This window comes from Gallinula chloropus, assembly GCF_964237585.1.
Source record: "Gallinula chloropus genome assembly, chromosome: 3".
NCBI classification, from domain to species: domain Eukaryota; kingdom Metazoa; phylum Chordata; class Aves; order Gruiformes; family Rallidae; genus Gallinula; species Gallinula chloropus.
The window spans coordinates 79,048,519-79,069,774 of NC_140087.1; the positions used below are offsets into that span (position 1 = coordinate 79,048,519).

General features: G+C 38.3%; 1 protein-coding gene across 2 annotated transcripts in view; it reads left to right on the plus strand.

Moving 5' to 3' along the window:
* TASP1 (taspase 1) overlaps positions 1-21,256 on the plus strand; it is a gene marked incomplete at its 5' end in the record, with an annotated part of 88,711 nt that overhangs the window by 5,385 nt on the left and 62,070 nt on the right. Inside the window, 3 exons of one of the 2 annotated variants that reach the window (XM_084262583.1) lie at positions 7,027-7,147; positions 8,584-8,668; positions 14,618-14,697. The exons of the other annotated variant lie outside the window; for it this stretch is intronic. Coding sequence (XP_084118709.1) covers positions 7,027-7,147; positions 8,584-8,668; positions 14,618-14,697 — 286 coding nt within the window. The remainder of the gene's footprint in view (positions 1-7,026; positions 7,148-8,583; positions 8,669-14,617; positions 14,698-21,256) is intronic. 2 annotated transcript variants of the gene reach the window in all.

Consider the following 21,256-nt stretch of genomic DNA (forward strand, 5'->3'; position numbering starts at 1 on the left):
AATTTAAATACTCTGAAGCAGTGTCTGCATAAGTTGTTATGGCTTAAAGATGAAATCAAAACCTTTTTATGAAATTACCCCAATCAGCAACATTTTTCTCATCTGTCTTGTTACTATTCTGATGATGCCTGCCATCATTCTTACTCTCTGGTTTTATAATTGCCTTGGGTAGTATTTTTATGTGTACTGTTGCCCCAAACCTTTTTTTTTCTTTTTCCTGTTTCTAAGATTAAATACTATTTTGTTCAGGTTGTAGTGCTGTCATTAATGTAGCTGTTTGCCTTCATTTATTCATGAAATTATTTTTATAAGCTTTTAATATTGGATTGTTCTCTTTTTTATTGGGATAAAGAATACAAGTCTTGGGATTTGGGCTTCTTTTAAACTATGTAGCTATGTAGTTTACAATGTGGTTACATTGAGGGGAAAAAATCATAGGCATTCTCAAACCAGAAAATGGTGTGATTTGCAGTGGCAGTTTTTTGGATCTGGTGTGAGAAATACAAAAGTGTTAGACCATCAGCTTTCAGAATGTTGAAAGGTTTGTCTCTACTCTTATCTCATTCTAATCACCACTTCCAGACAATCTCTGTCATTTCTGGAGCTGCATCTTCAGTTTTAATTCTTTGGTTTTTCATGTTGCTGTATAGAAAACAGAAACTGTTGCAACTGTGCAAGTCAGCAAATATATTTTCTCATCTGTTACAAAATTCTCTAGGCAAATATGTAGGTTTGTTTGTTGGACTCTTTAAGGAGATATCACAATGTTTTCATGCAGGAAAAAATAGTAACTTTTCATAAACTATTTTAGCATTTGGAGTTGGCAAACACATCCTGAATTCTGTATGAAAACAATGTTTGTATACATGTGTACTGTCATACAGATCAAGGTGCAGAACGATGGAAGTCTGTATACCGTGATAACAGATTCCATTGCAGAGTATTGTTTGTAACTTGTTGATAGTTTGGTTGCTGTAGGACACGTTGCTGTGAGATGACCTGAAGTATTTAATCACTTCTACAGTTCTCTAGGATTTTTAATGCTGTATACCAAAAATCTGTAGTCTTTGCAAGGCACAAATATTCCTGTGTGTCACAAAAGATGATTTTTTTTTCCTCAGTTCCGCTCAATTACACAACTCCGATTACCCAGAATTTCAGCTAATCCAAGAGGCAGCACTTCAAAGAATTTTTGAGGCGCAAGACTTGCTCTTGATCTTTTATGAGCAAGCTGACAGTTTGCTTGTGGTATGCTGTCTGGTTTTTTGTTTTATTTTTGCAGGCTCTAAACGGAGAAGGAGCAGCCTTGCGTTGTTGTACTGTATGAATCTCAAGTGAAACAGTGTTCTGTGTTAATAATGCTGATCGTTAGCGACAGAAGAGGTAGATTTCTTTTGCAAACTAACAAGAGAAGATGGCCTGGGATACTGATAAAATAACTGGGCTGGTTCTTAACTAATCCAGTTGACCTAATGCTTGATTAAAGGTGGTTCTGTTTTCCAGTTGTCAACTCTGTCATTGCAGAGAAATGAACAGAACGTGCTACCTCTTTCAGCTTTTGGTGATAAAAGGGGTCTGGACAAGGTGCTTTGTAAGACTCATCATGTACACTGTGTACAATGTCTTCTACAAAGACATTATCACAGTATTATTTCTTTTTGCATTCTTGCTATCAGTCACCATATGAAGTCTGACTTTCTTTAGAAACACAAAGGGCTTTGAGCAGCTTTTTTGGGGGGGAGGAAGTGGTCCCCCTCCACACATGCATCCCCCTCCTTTGAAATCTGCAGTTTTCAACAAAACCACATGCTGACTGCGTTTGTGCCTGGGTGTGAGAACAATGTGCAATCCCAAGCTTTTCTCTGATTATAGAGCACTTAAGAGAATCTACTCTTCAGGTGCTGGAGATGAGAACATAAGCTTGTTGTAAAGAACTGGAGATTTCAAACTTTGTCTAAGTTTAGCGTAGTAGTGTAGATGACTCATTTCTTGAATCTCATTTCAGTAGTGTTCTTTATGAGCATCATTTACATTGGAAATTAGTAGCATAAATGTGGAAGTTGATGTTACATTTTGAATTTCACTCTCCTAGCTACTGAAATTGCTCAGTTTACTTTGCATTTTTTTGTTTTTGTGGATCACTGGAAGGGATATTTGTTGGTATATTCAAGGAGTGGGTTTGTGTGGCCGTCAGCAAAATTTTACAGTGAAAGAATTCGTTTCTTGTTGAATTATTTTTTCTTCAGTTCTGTTTGTTTGCTAATTTAATAGTAATTAAGATTTTTTTTTTTTTAGTATATGATCTTAGTCCCAGTGACTTCTCTTTAAAGAAGAAAGCACCAGGCCCAGCAGCCTTGTTGTACTGAGGCAGTCACTATAGACGAACTTTTAATGGGTAATGAACTGGAAGTTGTTAATTCTAGTCAAAAGCAATGAAGTGATGCATTGCAGTAGGGTGGCTAACAGTAATCTCTGACAAAAATGTTCTTTAAAAACATTTTAGCTGGGTCAATTGAAAGGGACATGATTCATCCTTGTAGACTACTACTTCTTGACACTAAGTTCCTTCAGGAAAAAAAAGAAAATTACAGAGTGTAAAAAGAAATGCCTGTAGACTTTGAATCCCTTCTTTTAAAAGAAGTTGCAAGTAAACCATGGCCAAAACTGTATCAAAGATGGATGGAATGTTCTTCAACGCATGTTGAAAATAGAACATTTGAACTGCTTGCCTACATGTAATTCAGGACTATTAGTGTTATAGTGTTGAGTAACTTCTTCAAGTGTTCCAACTTTGACCACAGCTAGAAGCTTCAGCATGCCTCTGTTTGCTGTCAGAACGTTTATAAATACATCTCAAAGTAAAAAGGATACTAAAAATAAAAAATAACAGCCTGGGTAGCTTGAAAATTTTTATAAGATGGGCTAACTTGGGAAAATGAAACTCTTGTTTCATGTCTTAAAGCTTTGTATTATCTCCTTTGCTGCAGGTTTGTGTTGTAAGTTTGAGATACTTCAGTGGTGGAGTAATTGCCAGGTAGCCTAGTATTTTCACATAATTGCAATCTTGTGTTTTATTAAAATGCTTTGAATAGCCATTTGTTTGTTGTTTATCTTTTGCTTTTTTACTTTTCTATAGTAGCAGGGCTTGCTGTTAACATGTAAAGCTCATCCTTGGTTTACATTGCTGTCTTTGTTTCAGTCTCCTTAGGCTGCTCTTTGCTTGTGTTTTTAACCAGAAGTATTTTCCTGAGGATTATTTTCTCTATTATAAACCTGTTCCTCTCCCTTCTTTCCCTTCCTCCCTTTTCTTCGATACAAGCTTTGACTTCTTCACCCTATGGTAGGCAGATATTTTTTTTCAGTACTGCATTTTTCTGTCTGAGTGTATGAAGAGACTGCTGAGTTAGCTCAGCACGCTTCTGCTTTAATAATGCTTCTGCATTCCTTTAATGTTTTGAATTTTCACTTCAAAATACACCTTAATTTTCATAAGTTGTGTTCTTCCATTTATCAGAGACCTGAAATCTTTTGGTCAGACTTTGCAGAGATTCACCTTTTCAAAGAGAGATGTATTTATGTGGTGTATTTCATGTCCTTGCCTATTCATAAAGTGGGTGGGTGTCCTGGTTTTGGTCAGGATGGAGTTAATTTCATTTATAACAGCGGATGGAATGCTGTGTTTGGGAGTTAAAATGGGAGTAGTGCTGATAACACTCTGATGTTTCTAGTTGCTGTCAGACAGTCAAGGACTTTCTCAGCTCTTCATGAGAAAGGAGGGGCAAAGCCAGGACAGGTGACCGAACTGACCAAAGAGAGTATTCCACGCCAGTTACGTCCTGCCCAGGATATCGGGGGCTGACGGGAGGAAGGCCTGGGGCGGCTCCGGGACACGCGGTTCTTGGGGGACGGTCGGGTTCCGGGACGGCTCTGGGTGGCACGGCCTGAGTTGTGTGGTTTGGTGAGAAACTGCCTTGTGTATCAACAGCTTCATATATTTTTGCTTTGAAGTCCTGTTAGCATTGTTACATTGTATCTTTCTGCTATCTTAGTAAACTATCCTTATCCCAACCCACGGGCCTCTTAATTTCTTGATTTTGGGGTTATTTTTTTCTTCCTCTTCCTTTTCCCTTCCCTTACTTCTCACCCCCCCCCCCCCCCTTCCCTATAACCTGCTCTTTTCCTTTAAGGAGCAGGCAGCTGCATGAATCTTGGCCCTCAGCTGGGGTGAAACCATGACAGTGGGAATTCTTGTTTCCATTTTTTAGAAGGCTTTTCCCTGCCTCATTTCAAAGGCTTTATATCTGGTCCCGGAGACACTCACGTAGATGTTAGAAATTCTGTGCATTCACACCCAGTTCCTGCACTCTCTAAAGCAGTTATCAGGTCACCTATCAGATCTGTGAAGTTACAGTAGCCCATCTTCCTCGTGGCAACTCTGAGGCCATCTTCTGAATTGAGTGCAGTCCAATTGTAGAGATAAGTAACACTTGAAATTTTGAATGTGTGCTTGGAATTTATTCTTTGTTTCTTTTTACTGGAGAAGTTACTCGTGTTGTGACTGATTGTACTGGTGAGATTCCTTGCGAGTCCAAAATGGAAGAGTTATGCCACCAAGAAGACATCTACAGTTTTGTTGGCATAGAGTTGTTGTTTATCCCATATTCTGTAGTATTCTGATAAATATTGTGTAGGGAGAAACTGGTGGCCTTCTCTTTGTCTTGAGGTCCTCTGAATAAGCTGTCTCTTGGTGCATCCTTAATGTTGTGCCAGTGAAGGTGCTATGCCAAAGCATCAAGCATGTGCAGATTTTCAGAATAAAGTGAACTTGTGCCACTCTGTATCCTGCATTTTTTCCCTACCCTGTGGGAATATATTTATCAGGTGGTAGGTGGCTTTGTGTCTTGTCTGCAGAAGGATTCTGGACTTAGTAGGACTAAGATTTGGCCATGGCACCTGGTTTTAAGGTAACAGCTGCCTTTGCTTTGTGGCAGTGACAGATCTGTAGAGCACAAAACTATTCCTCTTTGCCAGTGCTTTTGAGTATAAGGCAACGAGCGAACGTTTTTAGAGTAGAACACAGAATGTTGTCTCCAGGCTTGCAGGTCTATTCACTCTGATTACTTATGGGCAAGGAACTTGGACAGCACTAGGAGTAAGCATTGTTCACCCTAATGTATTCTTATTTTCACTTTGTCCTCCAAGTACCTTTCACTGTTTGCCTTCCATTACTTATCTACTCTTTTAGTTCTAAACTTCACTGACTTAATTTTCTTCATACTTGCAGAGCCTGGGGAGCAGTGAAGTCAGTTAAGGCAGTGGCTGCTCTGAACTCTTCCACTTTTTCAAGTCAATCATCTTGGTAGCCTTTCTAAAATCATATTCTGCCCCTCTCGCCCCTTCTAGGAAGTTATTCTTTGTGCACTCAGCTGCAGAAATTTCATTATCCTAACATCTTTTAAGATTTATTTATTTGCTGTGAGGCATAACTGTAAAAATTAAAAGCACAGTGAATACGCACACTGAATTTGAAGTCAGGTTGTAATGTGGGATAAAACAGGATGAGATCAAATGGGATAAAATCTTGTGCTACTTCTAGGATGCAAGAGGAAAAAGCAGAAAATAAAGATAAGCAGTATAAAATGGAACACAGGGATTACCATCTGTTTCATGATTATGTATTATGCATTCATGGTTCTTCACAAAGGTAGTATTTTGGTGACTCAACCACTAAAAACACTTTAAATATCTCCGTAAATTAGAATCAACACCTTTCAAAACAGGTTTTGAATTTACTTACTACTTGCTCATTTGAAAGTTACCAAAAGCTAACTGATTTATTTTACTTTGTTTTCTTTTTCTTTTCTTTCCCTGCATTGGTTACAAATTAATATGTACAAAAAAGAACCAGTTTGCTTAACATTTAAGACAGAACTTTGAGCTGTTTCCAGTAGATATATTCCTGATTCAGCTTTTATTCCATGTATTGCAAAAGCATGACTATCTAATTCCTTTGACGTGTTCACGTGTGGTCTAGACAAGCATTTTTCTTTGTCCCATCAGGTTGTTATGCTGTTTAACAAAACCAGATGTGAAACTCTGAAAGCATGCAGTATCTCTCTGAAAGTTTACTGTTTGGCTGCTCTGGGCTGTCATCTTCCTTTATCCTGTACTTTTTGTGCTTCCATGTAGAAAGATGGAATTATAATGAGCTGGAAGTGGGACTTCCGAACAATGCTACTTTGAAATGTTGTGGTTTTAAAGTCATGGGGATGCACTGATGAAATGGGGGGGGCCAGGAAATGGGTGGTTTTAATTCTGGCATGCAAAACTTCTCGTTTGAGAACCTTGAGTTTGCAAAAAGCTACAGAAAGTGCTAATAAAAGAGGAGTTAGGTCTTTATTAGTTTATTAAATGATGTTCCATACTTTCTATGAAATATGTATTGGGTATCCAGTAAACTTCCACACTGCAGTAATGACCATTGTTAGGCTAATGATCAAATAGAAATTTTACAAAGTCTATTGTTTCTGATACAGATTGTTTATTCCAGCATGCAAAGCTGCAATTGTAGGCTTATAATGCCAAGGGAAGGTACAGTTCTACTGCAGTGCTGGATCAGACTTAAGAATTTCAGAGATAGACTATGGTCTGTGTGGTGATTATTAGATGTTATATAATGTTACTTGATGGTTAGGGACTGAATGAAGTGTGTATTTTGGGGGAGGGAGAGATTTTTCACTCATGGTGTAAGGCCTTTGCTACAATATAATAGTTATCTTAAATTGTTCAGTGATTGATTTTTATATTAGTGCATTATTACACTTGACATATCTCACACCCTTTGGAGGGCGTAAGGTATCCATGAAATGCCCAGTTCAAACTTCTCTTGTTTTTATTCTGAAAGATTAAACTACTGGAACAAGAAAGCCCACTGTACCAAGATGAGTGTCATCAATTCAGTTTTGCGTAGGTTTTGATGTTGTCTGTTGTGGATGTGGCCTTATAGTGTTTTGTTCTTATTTTTAGGATTCTCCTTTCACAAATGCAGGATTGGGGTCTAACTTAAACCTTCTGGGTGAGATAGAATGTGATGCCAGTATAATGGATGGAAAGTCATTAAATTTTGGAGCAGTTGGAGCACTGAGTGGTATGTTAACTATGTGTTATAAAGCTAACTACTGATTTAAGTGCAGAGCTCAATACTGTGAGTTTTTTGTGACATTTTTGGAGGGGGGTGTTGTTATAAATATTTCCCCATTTACATAAATCCTGCCCCCTTTGAAAAAAGGAGGGATGAGTTCCTGTTTCCTGAAGCACCATTTTTGTTGCTTTGCTTTGTGTAACACCCTGTCATACTAGTGAACTGGTAATCCTTTGATGCAGGACAATCGTATGCTGCTATGCAGTCTTCACAGTGGGAAGGGGTTTGCTCATTGGAATTTGTAGAACAACAATTTTACAATAAAATGTAGCTATTAAAAAAGAGTAAGCTTTTTGGGGTTTTATTTTGTTCTCTGTCTCCTCAAAGAACTTACTGGTATACCAACCATCAGGCTAATTGATATTTTGGTCTCTTAGTTAAGTTGGTAGAATTAGGACTGTAAGGAACTGAAGTTTCCTTTAGAGTGTCAGAATGCTATATGGGTTGTTAGCCTCCAAACTGAAGCCTCTCATGTATTCTTGAAAATGGGAGCAGTTGCTCTTCTGTCAAGCTGTTTGCTTTGGACATAACATTTCTGTATGCTGCAGTTGTTTGGGGTTTTTTTAATTACCATTCCTCTCACCTGATCAATTATATTTCATCTGACACTGTTATATGGTTAGATACATCTGCATATGGGACTTAATTAATAGGAGAACTAATGTGCTTCTCTTCAGCTTTCAGGACAAAGCAAATACAGGTATACAGTCTCAATTAGGCTTTGCTCAGGTTTTGTCATAAGTACATTGAAGAGCCTTTGCTGTTACTGTTGAATAGCTTTCCTGACAACATTTCAGGCTTTGTTCTTTATCCCTGAGTAGTTCTAAACTGTGGTAATAACATCCTTATGTAGATATAATTCTAAAATAAATAGTAAAATTAAGTGTTTCAAGGTGTGCTTGTTACAAAATGTATCCTTCCAACCATGGGCGAGGAAGAAATGAAGGAGTGGGAGAAAGTCTGAATCCTATAATCCCTGTTCTGGCCAGATAGATCCAACTGAAAGCTCTTTCCATCTTGAAAAATTAATGCTCGTAAAACATCTTTGGCCTGTATAATACCACATATTTAATTTGAGATTTCTGTGGTAGGAGGTCACTCCTAATATTTCAATATGATTCTTTTTCATTTAAAAAAATAAAAATGAAGGGAAGGAGGTGTTGATTAGAAGCCTTGTCACCACTGATAGGACATGTGAAGAAAAAACTGATAAAGTTGTTATTAAATTGGAATGTAACACCACAAGGTGTCTTAATGAATTGGCAAAGCCTTGGGAGTTGAAGGAAGCTGACTTCCTTCCATTGCCAAAATGAGCACTACAATGCTATGTGGAAAAATATTTTAATGTTTTGTTCCCATTTTTTGCTAATCTTTCTTTTCAGGAATCAAGAATCCAGTTTCAGTTGCAAATAGATTGTTGTGTGAAGGGCAGAAGGGAAAACTCTCTGCTGGCAGAATTCCACCTTGGTAATTGCTTTGTTCTGCTTGACTTTACTTTGGTCTTTTGTCTCTACTGCATGCAAGATTTGAAGGTTGTATCTCATCCCAAGAAGGCTGGTGCTGGTTTATATACCAGCGATACTGTACCTTTAAAAAGAACATAAGCTTTGTTCTCTGATCTTGAAACATCTTGTGCCCTTGATGAAGTTGTGGATAGAATGAAGTATTGTGAATAGATGGCAACATCATTTTGTGATAATTTTGGTCCGTGTGATTATTTCCAGTTATGTTTCTTTACTGCACTGCTTTGAAAAAATCACTAAATACATCAAGATAAAAATGAAACTCTACTGCCTTTGCCTCTGTCTACCTTTTAAAAAAAGCAACCTAGTTTTAACAAGGATATATAAAAATCGTACTACAAGGATATATAAGAATCTACTGCCTGTCCTTGTGGCTTTATTTTGTAGCTATGGTGTGGAAATGTGCAGTGCATAGTGACTTCCCCTTATCTTAGCCAAAATGGGAAGCTATTTTAAAGATAATTTGATAGTGTTTACAACAACAATAGAAGCATGCAGTGTTTTATTGAGATGGGTATAATACTAAAATGGAAGAAATAACTATTAAATGCATAGAAACTTTAAATATTATTGCATCATTTTGGAAATAATCCAAGAAATCTATCAGAATCGATTGCCCTTAAAGCCATCTTATTTTCATTATCAGTTTAAATTGAAAAGTAGAAAGCTTGAATGATCCATTCATATTAATTGACTGGTATCCTCAGTTATCATACCTGATGCAGAAATTTGCTTGCTAATGGACTGCAGTATTTGCAGATATATTAAATTAGTGCTTATGTAGTTTAAAATATGTATATTTAGATTCACAAATTTTACTTTCCTTACTATGTTACTCTTACTCTAAATACTTTTTATATTCTAAATAATCTTATCCAAATAGTCTGTATCTGGATGATATAACGTTCCAATTTAAACAGTGAGGAGAAACACTGTTTCAGTGTGGTGTCATGCTGCAAAGGAAGATCATAGACCAAAAAAAGCCACCCTGAAAGTCAAACCAACGACAAGCAGATTTTGTGTTTAAAACTCTGGTCTTTAATGAAGAAAAAACCCAAAATGTAACTGTAGTGGGAACTTTAATGTTTGTTTGGGTTGCTTTTTTGTCAAAAGAAAGCCAGGGCTTAGCTGAGTTACATTAAAGAGAGTGTCAAATGAAGTGTATGTTTTTCGTGTTGCAGAACTAGTACTGAAGTCAGCTCCAGGACCCAGCACCTATGATTCAGTTTTGGCTGTATCACTGCAGTGTTTTCTTCAATTATAAGGAAGCACTTGGGCATTTTAGCATGTCTGTAGTAACTTCATGACCTAGTTCATGTTGCTATTGTTTTAAAAATAAATGAATAGAAAAGAAACTATATCCTCTTGCCCTCAAAGGACAAGACTAAATCTTTCAAACACTCTGCAAGGTCTTGGCTAACAGATGCTTTTAAAGACAAGAGAGCTCGAACTCTCAAGGCGAGATGTGAACTGTCTTTGGAACCAACACATACAGTTTATTGTGCAAACATTGTGGACCTGGATTTCCTAATGTATGTTTTAATTTCCTTTTCTCAGTGCTGGATTTTGAATGTGCATTTTATTACAGCAGATTAGTTACCCTGGGAACTGTCTGTAGCAGTGGGATATGATGGTTTGCGCTTTAGACTTGCTTTGCTAGATGCTCCTGTACATATAGGGTATCCCAAGTTCAGAATGGTAGAGCTCATATTAGTTATAGGTGTTGACTGTTGACAGTTTCATGCCTTGCCTTTCTCCCAGGAGTTGGCATGACACGATGTTTGGGGACTGAAACATATTCCTGCACAAGCTGAGAATATATATAGTCAAATAACAAGAGAGTGTTTGTATTTTTGGCATTCCTAGCAAGTGTCAGGATTTTAGTAACTGATTTTTCTTTCTAAAGATAAGCAAGCTTCATCTTGTTTCTCATGGGAAGACACTGCTTAGCCTAAAAACCTGTCTGGTAGAGACTGTTTCTACAGCATGACCTAAACTAGCTTAATGGGTTCTGGCAGAATGTTTGGCACACAACCGCACCAGGAAAATTCAGAGACTGAGAGATTAGTAAAAGTGGCATTACAGAGATTCTTGTCTGTAGAAGAACATATGGAGGCAGTTAGTTTTGTCTGTTTACCCATGTTCAACACCTGGTTTTGAAGAGACAGTTCAAAACCAGTTCAAAGTGGACCATTTCTAATATTCGGTAGAAGAAATTCTAATGAGTAACTGATTTATTCTGAGATGGTAAGCTTATTGGGAAGGGGAGTCATCAAGTGGCCTAACTGATGTAACCAATTTACTGTAAATTGCTCTGTAGAGTAATTTCATTCCAGCTCAGTATCTTCTGTGTTTGAAACAAGAAAGACAAGAATTCCACTATCTAAATTAAAATTCACAAAGTTTAAAGTAGAAATTCCCTGAATACGTGGGTGCATTAGTGGAAACTTCCAAGGTCCTTGTATCTTTCTGTTGTATTTTATTCAGCTTGATGTCATTAGGCTTTTCTCTGCCTGTATGCAAGAACAGAAAATGCAGAACTTGTAAACATTGCATGATATTATATAAGACAGTCCCGCTCTTTGTATAACTTGGCAAAATAAAGCACTATTAGAATTGCACAGTTACATATTGGATGGATCTCTGGAAGTGGTCTTTAGCCACAGATTAATGGATTAGATGTTTTGTAGTCATGTTTGAAGTTTTTATTATTTCTTAGGTTGAAACCTTGATCTTCCTAAAGGCAGAGGCTTATTTACAGCTGTTTACTATTAACTGTAGATATGTGTACCAATACACCTTCATGTTTCCTTTCTCAGAACTTTAGTACTACTGATAAATTCATGTCTGTATGCCGTTTGCAGTATTAATAGTAATTCCCATATGGGAAAGCTCCAGGCAGGTTATGTACCTTGTGTAACTTGCAGTGCAGTGTGAAGAAAGTGCCAGTAGTGAAGACCCTTTATCAGTGTTCTCTATTTCTTCAGAACAATTTATTTGTAGCAGTGATTTCAGAGATATGCTGCATTTTATAGCACCACAAAGCAAGTTTGTTAAGTTCAGGATCAACTTTGACCATCTTTGACAAACATCTGCCACTTCTATTTGGCCTGTCTCCTTACAACCCTTATTAAATTGTCTTGTTTGGAGCAAATAGTGCCAGCATAACCTTTTCTTGGAGAAATTGCCTAAAAAGACCACTTTTAGAGACCTCTTGCATTTTCTATTAGTATGTGGGGAACAGAAAGTTCCTGCAAACATTGGCTCCTTGCTGGGGGGATGTTTTCATCTTCTGTGTGTTCTCAGCCTGTAACAGAGTATTCTTTGCTTGATACATTTGGAAGGAACATGGTGTCATCTCGTGCAGAACCAATTTACAGGAGTAGCAGAGCACAGGCTCATTCATCCTTTGTTTTGGGTCCTATCATCCCCCTGGAAAACTGTATTTTGAATTGGCCTAAAGGCTTTTGAAACTTGGTGGGGTTTTGACTGTTTTCTATAACCCACTGGCTTTATTCCGTGTTTTCCCTCTCCCCCAGTAAATGAAGCTTGGTGGTAGCTGTTTAGAGGCACTTTTGCTTTCATGTCATCTTAAATGATTGCCTTGCTCATTCTTACCTGCTGCAGCTTTTCTGCGTGGCTACATAGATGATTCCCATGGCAAGTAAAGCAGTTCCACAGGGCCAGACTGCTGGTTCCCACCTTCCCACCACCCTGTCAGCGGTGCTGGTACAGTTGTGTGCGTGGCTGTGTGCTGACCTGGATCACAAAACTTACTTTTTGTGATGGTGTAAAGATTTTGTCTTGTTTAGATGATACACACTCAACTACCTGCAGAGCTGAGGTCATGCTGCATGTCCTGTAGGACTCTTTCCAACTGAATCGGAATCAGTGTATAGGAGGTATGGACGTAGGTAGTATAGACAACAAAGCACTGCGATCCTGATCATTATTTATTTTTGTGACCTGTTTTATTTCTATTTCTCTGCAATTATGCTGCCCTGTCAAGATACCAGAATGGAAAAGTTTTTAAGAAGTGGATGTTTTCTGTGGTGTTACGGGGCCTCAGTTGGATTTTTAGATGTTCACTTCAACTATTCTTTGGGACCAGAAGTGGAGAACGCATTCTGCTCATAATATAGGAGGGAGAGGAATCTAGGAGTTGAGTACGCTAGTGTGAGCAAAGCAAAAAGCATGTTACTGAAGCTTTGAGACATTAATGGGTGCTTTTTTTGCACCCTTCATGAATAATAGTGACTGTTGCTGTGGTTTTCAGTATTAAAAAAGCAATTGTGCGATTGCTTGTAAACTGCAATGCTTCTGACTGATCTGTGCTATTCAAGTTACCATATATAAACCTCATAATATCTGAGCTTGTTATGCTTTCCACCTACCTTTCCTTGCTGTATGTAATGGTTTTATCGAACAGGAAGTGCTTCTTCACTTCTTGAGACTGTATTGTTGGTAGAAAATTTCTCTTTCAAAGACCAAACACATCATCTTTTAGTCAATGGAGAATACTGTTTAATTAGGTTTGGCTACAGTTTGCATTTCTCTCTAATGTTAATGTTAATGTTGTTTCTGGAGCAACAGCTTACCTAATAGGAGACACTTGAGTTTTCCCAAAGTACCCAGTAATTTGTTCTGCAGTAGCTGCACTAATGATGGTAAGAAATTTGTATTTAATGATTCAAATTCTTATCTATGGTGAGCTTTTTTAGACTTTTGTAAGGAAAGACTGGACACACTTCTTCTATTTGTTAAGTCATAGAGAAGATAGAACATATGGCCTCAAAATGCTACATACTGACAGATGCAGATGTCAGATATAGCACTGTCAAGAGAACTTCCAACAGCATTAATGTCATCAAATTTGCTGTATCAATACCATTTTCAGAAATTGTAGTACTGTGTGACCTCTGGGACAACTTTGTAGCTGAAAGAACATCTTTAGCCTCATATTTATAGTTCTGGTATTTCTCTAAAGATGTTGAAGCAGCCACAAATCCTCAGTGTTTACTTCTCATGTCTATCAGGCAGTTGTATTACTCTTATTTCCAAAGGGAGGATATGAAGTTACAATTGGGAATAGTTTACTGTGTTACTGTTGTTAGTACTGTTGTGCAGCAGCTTTCTGAAAATGTGTGATTTCCAGCTGCCACATTCTTCTTTTTAGGGAATCAGATTAATTTATTTAAGGGGAAACAGTATAGATAACTGAGGCTTCTTCCTCCCCCCCCCCCCCCCCCCCCCAATTTACATATTGGTATGTAATATTTTTGCTGCTGTTCACTGTTATAGTGGCGCATACTGTCTCTGTACTAGAAAATATTCAGTACTGACTAGGAAACAACTTCTCAAACAGTTGGAGGTTTTTAAAACATATTAAAAATTCAGTGTAATTGAGTCATTTGCAAATGCTTGATAAAGCTCCATGAGACAAACTTTATATCCTTCTAAATAAGGCTTATTTTTAGCTTATGTTGTAGCTCTCAAAGGACTTCTTGATATTCCTATGGCATCGGTTGCCTTCACTGGAGATCCCTTACCGTTCTCACCTCATTCATCCCATGTTGCTGGCCTTCAGAATCTTATTAAGTTGTTATAGAGAGCAAGACTTTAGACAGTTCTGTCCTGCTTTAGCTGCAATGAAAAGCTGGTGCTTTCAAATTTAGTAGCACGTGTTTTTATCTAGTACTAGACTTAATGTCAGAGCTGCATAGTCTTTTAATGAAACTACATAAGGTTGCCAACTGTAATTATAGCTGACATTTCTGTGAAATGTAGACAGCTTACAATTTTAAAATGAGCAAACCAAATAGAGAAAATAATTGCAAGAAAAGGGGGATTTGTTATATGGTTTTGTTTAAACTCCCTCTTCTGTGTCTCCTAGCTTTTTAGTTGGTGAAGGAGCTTACAGATGGGCAGTTGATCACGGGATACCAGCATGTCCTCCAGGTATCATGGCTACAAGTGAGTAAACTGGTGGCGTCAGTAGGAAGAACAGGACAGAGTAATTTTAAATGGTGCCTCAGCTTTTGAGGTGTACATCACTTTGCTGTTCTTAACATTCAACTACCTTATGGTATTAAAGGATGATTTAAGTTTATTTTTTTATTACATGTCTAAATAAAAAAAAATTATAAATTATTACTTCAGCTGCATTTTAGCAACATCTAATTCAAGTGAATTTATGGTTCTAGGATTTAATCAAATGAAGGACTTTTTTTTGTTGGGTTTTTTTTGTTGGTTTTTTTTTTTTGTTTGGGTTTGGTTTGGTTTTTTTTTTAACTAAAACATAGGCTTTTTAAGAGCTCAGTGCTGCAAGTCTCCAGTTGTGATCCACCTTGGATCCTAAAAGCACCAGCTAAGCATGTGTCTAAATTGAGCAGGTGCCAACTGGATTCTCAGATCCAACTGTTACACCCATCTCTGTGTCTTTGTCCAGAGCTGCTCTGGTCTAAACAGGCTGTCACATTCATTTGCCTTTGTTTTTTGGCGGGGGGCTTTGCTTCACATAATGTGATGGAATAACCTGACCCAGAAAATGGGCTTGGATTCTACAGTGTATTAGCAGTAGTCAGGTCTTAAAATAATAGGTATGATTATATTGGATTGATAAACCAGCTGTAAAGTAATCTAAAAATTAGTTCACTTAGCCATGGAAAGGAAGATGTGTTTGCCCTTCCTTCTCTTCTTCAGTCCCCCTCCCTTTTGGAAAGTGCCTTTGCTACTAGTCTGTAGTTTGCTGTAGGCAAGAGTCTGCCCTATTCTTCCTGTTGAAGTTATGCAGAAAAAACCCCAGATTGTTACCCAAAGAAAGAGAACACAGAAGATTGCAGGATGTTTCTTTATTTTATGGTACACAGTATTATTCCATAAAGCATATGAATAGTCCCCAAACCAAAGATTGAAACCCAAGTCACCCAGTAAGGTTTTTATGTGGTCTAGTTCTAAATGTAGATAAATATACAGAAATTGGAGTTCAAAGTTGCTAATAGTCAGTGCTTAAATGTAACTTCTGAAACAGTGGCAGCATTTTATTTGATCATGCCAATTTTCATATATACTCATGATACATTTCATTTTGAACTGCAAGTCTTGTTTTCTAGTTCCACATTACTGAAACTTTTGCTCTTCCCATCTGCTGTCCAAAACAGCATTTGCAGAATTTTTGGACTCAGTTAAGCAGAACACATTTATTTCTCTGACTCTAGAAAGAAAAAAACACAAAGTTTTGGGGATTTTGGGGTTGGGGTGGGTTTTTTTTTGGTGTGGGGTAATGGGGGTTTTTTGTTGTGGTTTTTTTTTTTTTTTTAAAGAAAGTCATTGCTTCCTATGTGTAGGAGATACTCCAGAAGGAAGATTTCTTGACTGATTCTTTTTGCATGCACAAAAGTTTCCATTGTTTGTAGTGCTGCTGTGTTTCTGTTGTGACAGAAGTGATTAGATTGTAACATTGATTGCCAAATGTTATCTTACTAGCTATAATGTACATGGCTAGAGCAAACCTAAGTGCTATGGCTTAAAAATAAGGATGACTGTAGTTTGATTTGGTTTACCTAACCCAGACTATGAATTTGCATTGGAGAAACAGTATATTTTTGCAAACGTGCTCCAAAACATCAGTGATTTCTTTTGGTCTCCTCAGTACATTGAGCTTGCAAATGTACTATTTGGCATAATAGTTTTCATTAAAACAACCAGGATTGGGAAATTAATGCTATTGCAAAGTCAAGGCAGAAATTCCTTTTGTTATTGTAGTGTCAATGGGGAAAAAAAAAAGTTATTGAAGTTGCTGACCCCCCTCTGCTCCCCACACCCTCTTTCACCCAGGTTTACACATACAGGCACACACATGTATGACTGTGCTTGAGCCATTGCAGAGGACAGATGTGCTGCAGGAATGAAGTGATGCTCTGAAGCAGGCTGTGACTGTTACAACTTGAGTGTAAACTAGGTGAATGTTTTGCTGAAAGTGATTTCACGTTAGGGTAATTGAAGGCTATGTTGAAATAATCAGTGGCAGAGACTGGGATTCAATCAGGTGTTCTTTGTAATGTGAAGTAAGCTACTTAAAACTGAATTCTTCACAGATGTTCTCTAATTCTCTTGCTTGACCTTCACATAAATGATAGATGATGTCTAACTGGAAAGAAGGTAGTTGACTATTATAGTGTTGTGCTTCAGTTTCCTTTTCAAAAAAGATTATATGGTGGAATCTACTATTTCACAAAAACACAGATGATTGAATCCAACCATACCTGTCCTCTACTAAACCATGCACCTAAGCACCTTATCTACCTGTCTTTTAAATACATCCAGGAATGGTGACTCAACCCCCTCCCTGGGCAGCCTGTTCCACATCCCCACAACTCTTTCAGTGAAAATTTTTTCCTAACATTTAATCTGACCCTGCCCTGGCACAGCTCAGTGCCATTTCCCCTTGTCCTATCTCCTGTCACCTGGCTGAAGAGACCATTGCCCACCTCTTTACACCCTCCTTTCAAGTAATTGTAGGTGGTGATAAAGTTCCTCTTTTTCTCCAGGCTGAAAACCCCCAGCTCCCTAAGCAGCTTCTCATAAGATTTGCCCTCCAGCCCCTTTCCCAGCCTGGTTGCCCTTCTCTGGACCCTCTCGAGGACCTCAATATCTTTCTTGCAGTGAGGGGCCCAAAACTGAACACAGTATTTGAGGTGCAGCCTCACCAGTGCTGAGTACAGGGGCACAGTCACGTCCCTGGACCTGCTGGCCATGCTGTTTCTGATACATGCCAAGATGCCATTAGCTTTCTTGGTCACCTGGGGACACTGCTGGCTCATATTCTATCAACCAACACCCTCAGGTCCTTTTCTGACAGGCAACTTTCTAGCCACTCTTCCTCAGGCCTTGCTGCATGGGGCGATGTCCCAGGTTCAGGACTCTCCACTTGGCCTTGTTGAAGTGCCAGGAAAGATCATGCAACAGGTCATCTGAAGTGACACAGCACGTGCATGATGACTGGGTGATCAGGCCCAGTGAACATGGGTTCACGAAAGGCAGGTCCTGCCAAACTAACCTGATCATCTTCAATGACAAGGTGACCTGTTTAGTGGATGAGGGAAAGGCTGTGGATGTGGTCTGCTTGGACTTCAGTAAAGCCTTTGACACCATTTCTCAGAGGATTCCGCTTGAGAAACTGGCCTAGACAGGTGCAGTCTCTGCTGGGTAAAAAACTGACTGGATAGCTGGGTCCTAAGAGTGGTGGTAAATGGAGCTAGATCCAGCTGGAGGCCAGTCACAAATGGTGTTCCCCAGGGCTCAGTCCTGGGTCCAGTCCTGTCCAATACCTTTATCAAAGACTTGGATTAAGGGACACTATGTTCCCATGGTAAGTTTGCTGATGACACTAGGCTGGGAGGATGTGTCAATCTGCTTGAGGGTAGGGGAGGCTCTTCAAAAGGATCTGGACAGGCCAGATCAATGGGCTAAGACCAAGGCTAGCTAACATTAAGACTGCATTATTAAACATTTTAAGATGCATCTGGGAAAAGATTGCTTGAGCATCGTAAAAGTTGTCATTTTTCCTAAGATTTTTGTACAATAAATTTTGCAGTATGATCAGTAGATCTGATCTTTTTTTCTTTAAGAAAGCAACAGCAGAACAGCAAGAAAGAGAGAACAAAACCCAGAAAATTCAGTTCCAGAAAATGTTAGGCTGATTTTCATCAGTTCATAGCAAAGCTAGTCTTTTAGCATGTAGACTTCTGTTCAGTGAGACACTAAATTTACCAGCAAAGCCATGTCTGACAACATAGATTGTTATAGCTGAAAAGAAATTGGAGAGTGTCTCACAGGTAACATGTAAGAAAGCTAAAAGATTTTTTTTTCCAGGGGAGGGAAAGTTAGATGTGCTTAAGAAACAATTAAAGAGAATGTTGTTTCCAAAGAACCACCAAAGATCTCAAATAAGGCAAGGTATTTCATTAAATAATGTAACAAAAAAAAAAAATAAAATTGGAGACTTTTCAGTAATGCTTGCTACAAGCAAGCAAGACTTTGCATGGAGAATTGGGGGTAAATGAACATCAAATTACATGATTATTGAAAGGCTTTATAAAATGAAGAACTCAAATAATGGCCAAACATTGGGAAAATGTTTAGTAACTTAATTAGAGAAACCCAAACCCAACCCTCCAAAAACTCCTAATCCAAATCTTGGGCATGTACTTGCAGTATGTATTAGCAGAGAGAACTAGGTGCATATGTTCTGGCTTCTCTGTGCTGCACGTGGAAAATATATTCTTGAAGTTGTGCTGTTCTGTCTCCTTTTTCCTGGACCTGAGATGGCAGGAGTAATGTTACACATGCTGTAAGGCTGTGGGGTTGTGTGGTTGGTTTTTGCCTGGATGGAGCTCTCCATGTGATCAGTTACAAAGAAAGTTGCATGATCAGCTTTGTAGTTACACCCCATAATTCTCTCAGAGCTATCAAAGTATCTGAGTACCAAACTGAAACGATGTTTTAAACCCTGTTACTTGTTGAACTACATCAAGGTTATGTCAAGGCTCACCTGCTTTGTCTTTTTCAGTTTGCCAAGCGTGTACGGAAATGGGATTTCTGCTGTTTGTAGAAAACTGGTGGCTTTCCAGGGTAGTGAGCACGTGTTGTATTATTATTTTTTTTTTTTTCAAAAAAAAAGCAACCCTGAAATGTGATCTGCCTGTATTGCCTACAGTCTGCAAGAAAGCTGAATTTATTAATTCCTGCCCGTACCAGAGCTTAATTCTGGCCAGTACTAGAGCCCATTCTAAATTATGCTAGAGCTTTGTTACCCCGTGCTAGAGAAATGGCTTTGAAAGTGTGATCAAAGTGTGAAGAGTATAATTTCAGTTTAGAAATGCTAATTTACCATATCCTGCAGACTCTTATAAATGGTAAAAGTGTACTTTAAACAGGCAACATAAATTTGAGGTACATCTTTAACTGTCAATATTAATGCCAGCACTAATAATGGTACCATTTCAGTTCAGCCTATAGTAGATGTAAAGCAGCTGGTTTAACAAAGATAAGGTCGTGTAAGACAGCATCTTACAATTGCTTACAATGTTAAATCTTCAGAGAGAAAGAGAAGGAAGGTCACTACTGCTGCTAGCTTGGACCTCTGACTAACCAGGTGGAAGTGACCATAAGTAATTCAGTAAGTTATATTATGTAAGAACAAAAGCAGCTGCAGTGAATATATGCAGCTTGATAACTGGACTCCGACTAGCCACAAATAATGTTAAAGTAAGAATACAAAACCAGAGCAAACATGTACTTCCCTTTTCCTACCCCATTTGCTATCCCAGACTATACATTCCTGAGTTATGACTGGTTCCTGCATACATTTAGGTAATCAGTGGCGTTTTCTGCCGTAAGATTGTTGTTTCCTCGAGTCAATTTTAATTTCTAGCATGTGCAAAAACCTTTGCAACCATGGGTTGTGTGAAGAACTCCCTCTTTGACCTTTTTTTGATGTGCTGAATAAAATTTGCTGGCTTATTTTCAGGTCACTACTCAGAATCCTACAGCAAAGTCGTCTTATCTAATAACTTGGTGTCATCAGTAAAATCACATCATGTTGTTGAATAGTAGGTGCTACTATAGGTTGGTTTGTCATTCCACTTGTAGCAAGATATTTATCTACTCCTGCTTTGTTTTCTAGGTTTTTTTGAACAAATTTTATGTATGCAACTATGTTCCCTTTGATCTTATGGCTGACTGGCTGCTTTAGTGAGGGAGAGCCTTTTCTAGAAACACATTGTGCAGGTTGTCATATGTGTCTCCCTGTCCACCAGTATTGCCTACTGAGCCTGTGTCTTCTCCAAACCTCACCTCACTCCCACTTCTCTACTCCACTGTTACTGCATTAAGGAAAACATCTACCATATTGCTGGAACTATGCAGTGAGGTTCAGTCAGTGGCTTAGTTTTATTTCTTTGTTTTACAATGAGAATGAAAGAGATCTGCAGAGAAACTCCAAGGTTTGGGGGGCTTGATTAGGAAGTTTGGTTCATCTGACTGTGTATCTGATTTTAGGAAGCTAAGAGGTATCTCTCATATAGAAGATGCTTGTCTTTTCACAGTGAAAGTTGCCACCTCTGTTCCATAATATGTAAAGTAAGTGAGCTCTGGTAACTGCATGTGTTTCACTGGCAATAAAGAAAGGAAAAAAAAAAAGCCAAACATGATGTAAATCCTCCCTGAAATTGAACATAAGGTTGTAGGTTCACTTGTAGTTCTAAAATCTGAACAACCTAGTGCAGCCAACAGAAAGGCTATAAGTTCCCCAGGAATAAAAGTTGGACTGATGTACACGGAAGATGCTTTGAATGAAAGCCTTCCAGAGAGCAGGAAAAGCTGCTTGTTGGAAAAAAGAGATTTCTTCCAGGAAGTAGTAAGAAATAGTATGTCCAACAACAGCTTACCCTGAGCTGTTTTGATGAAGAACAGATCTATATAGCAGTGCTCTGAGAAAGGTTAATTTTTTTTAATATCGTTTTGATGCCTA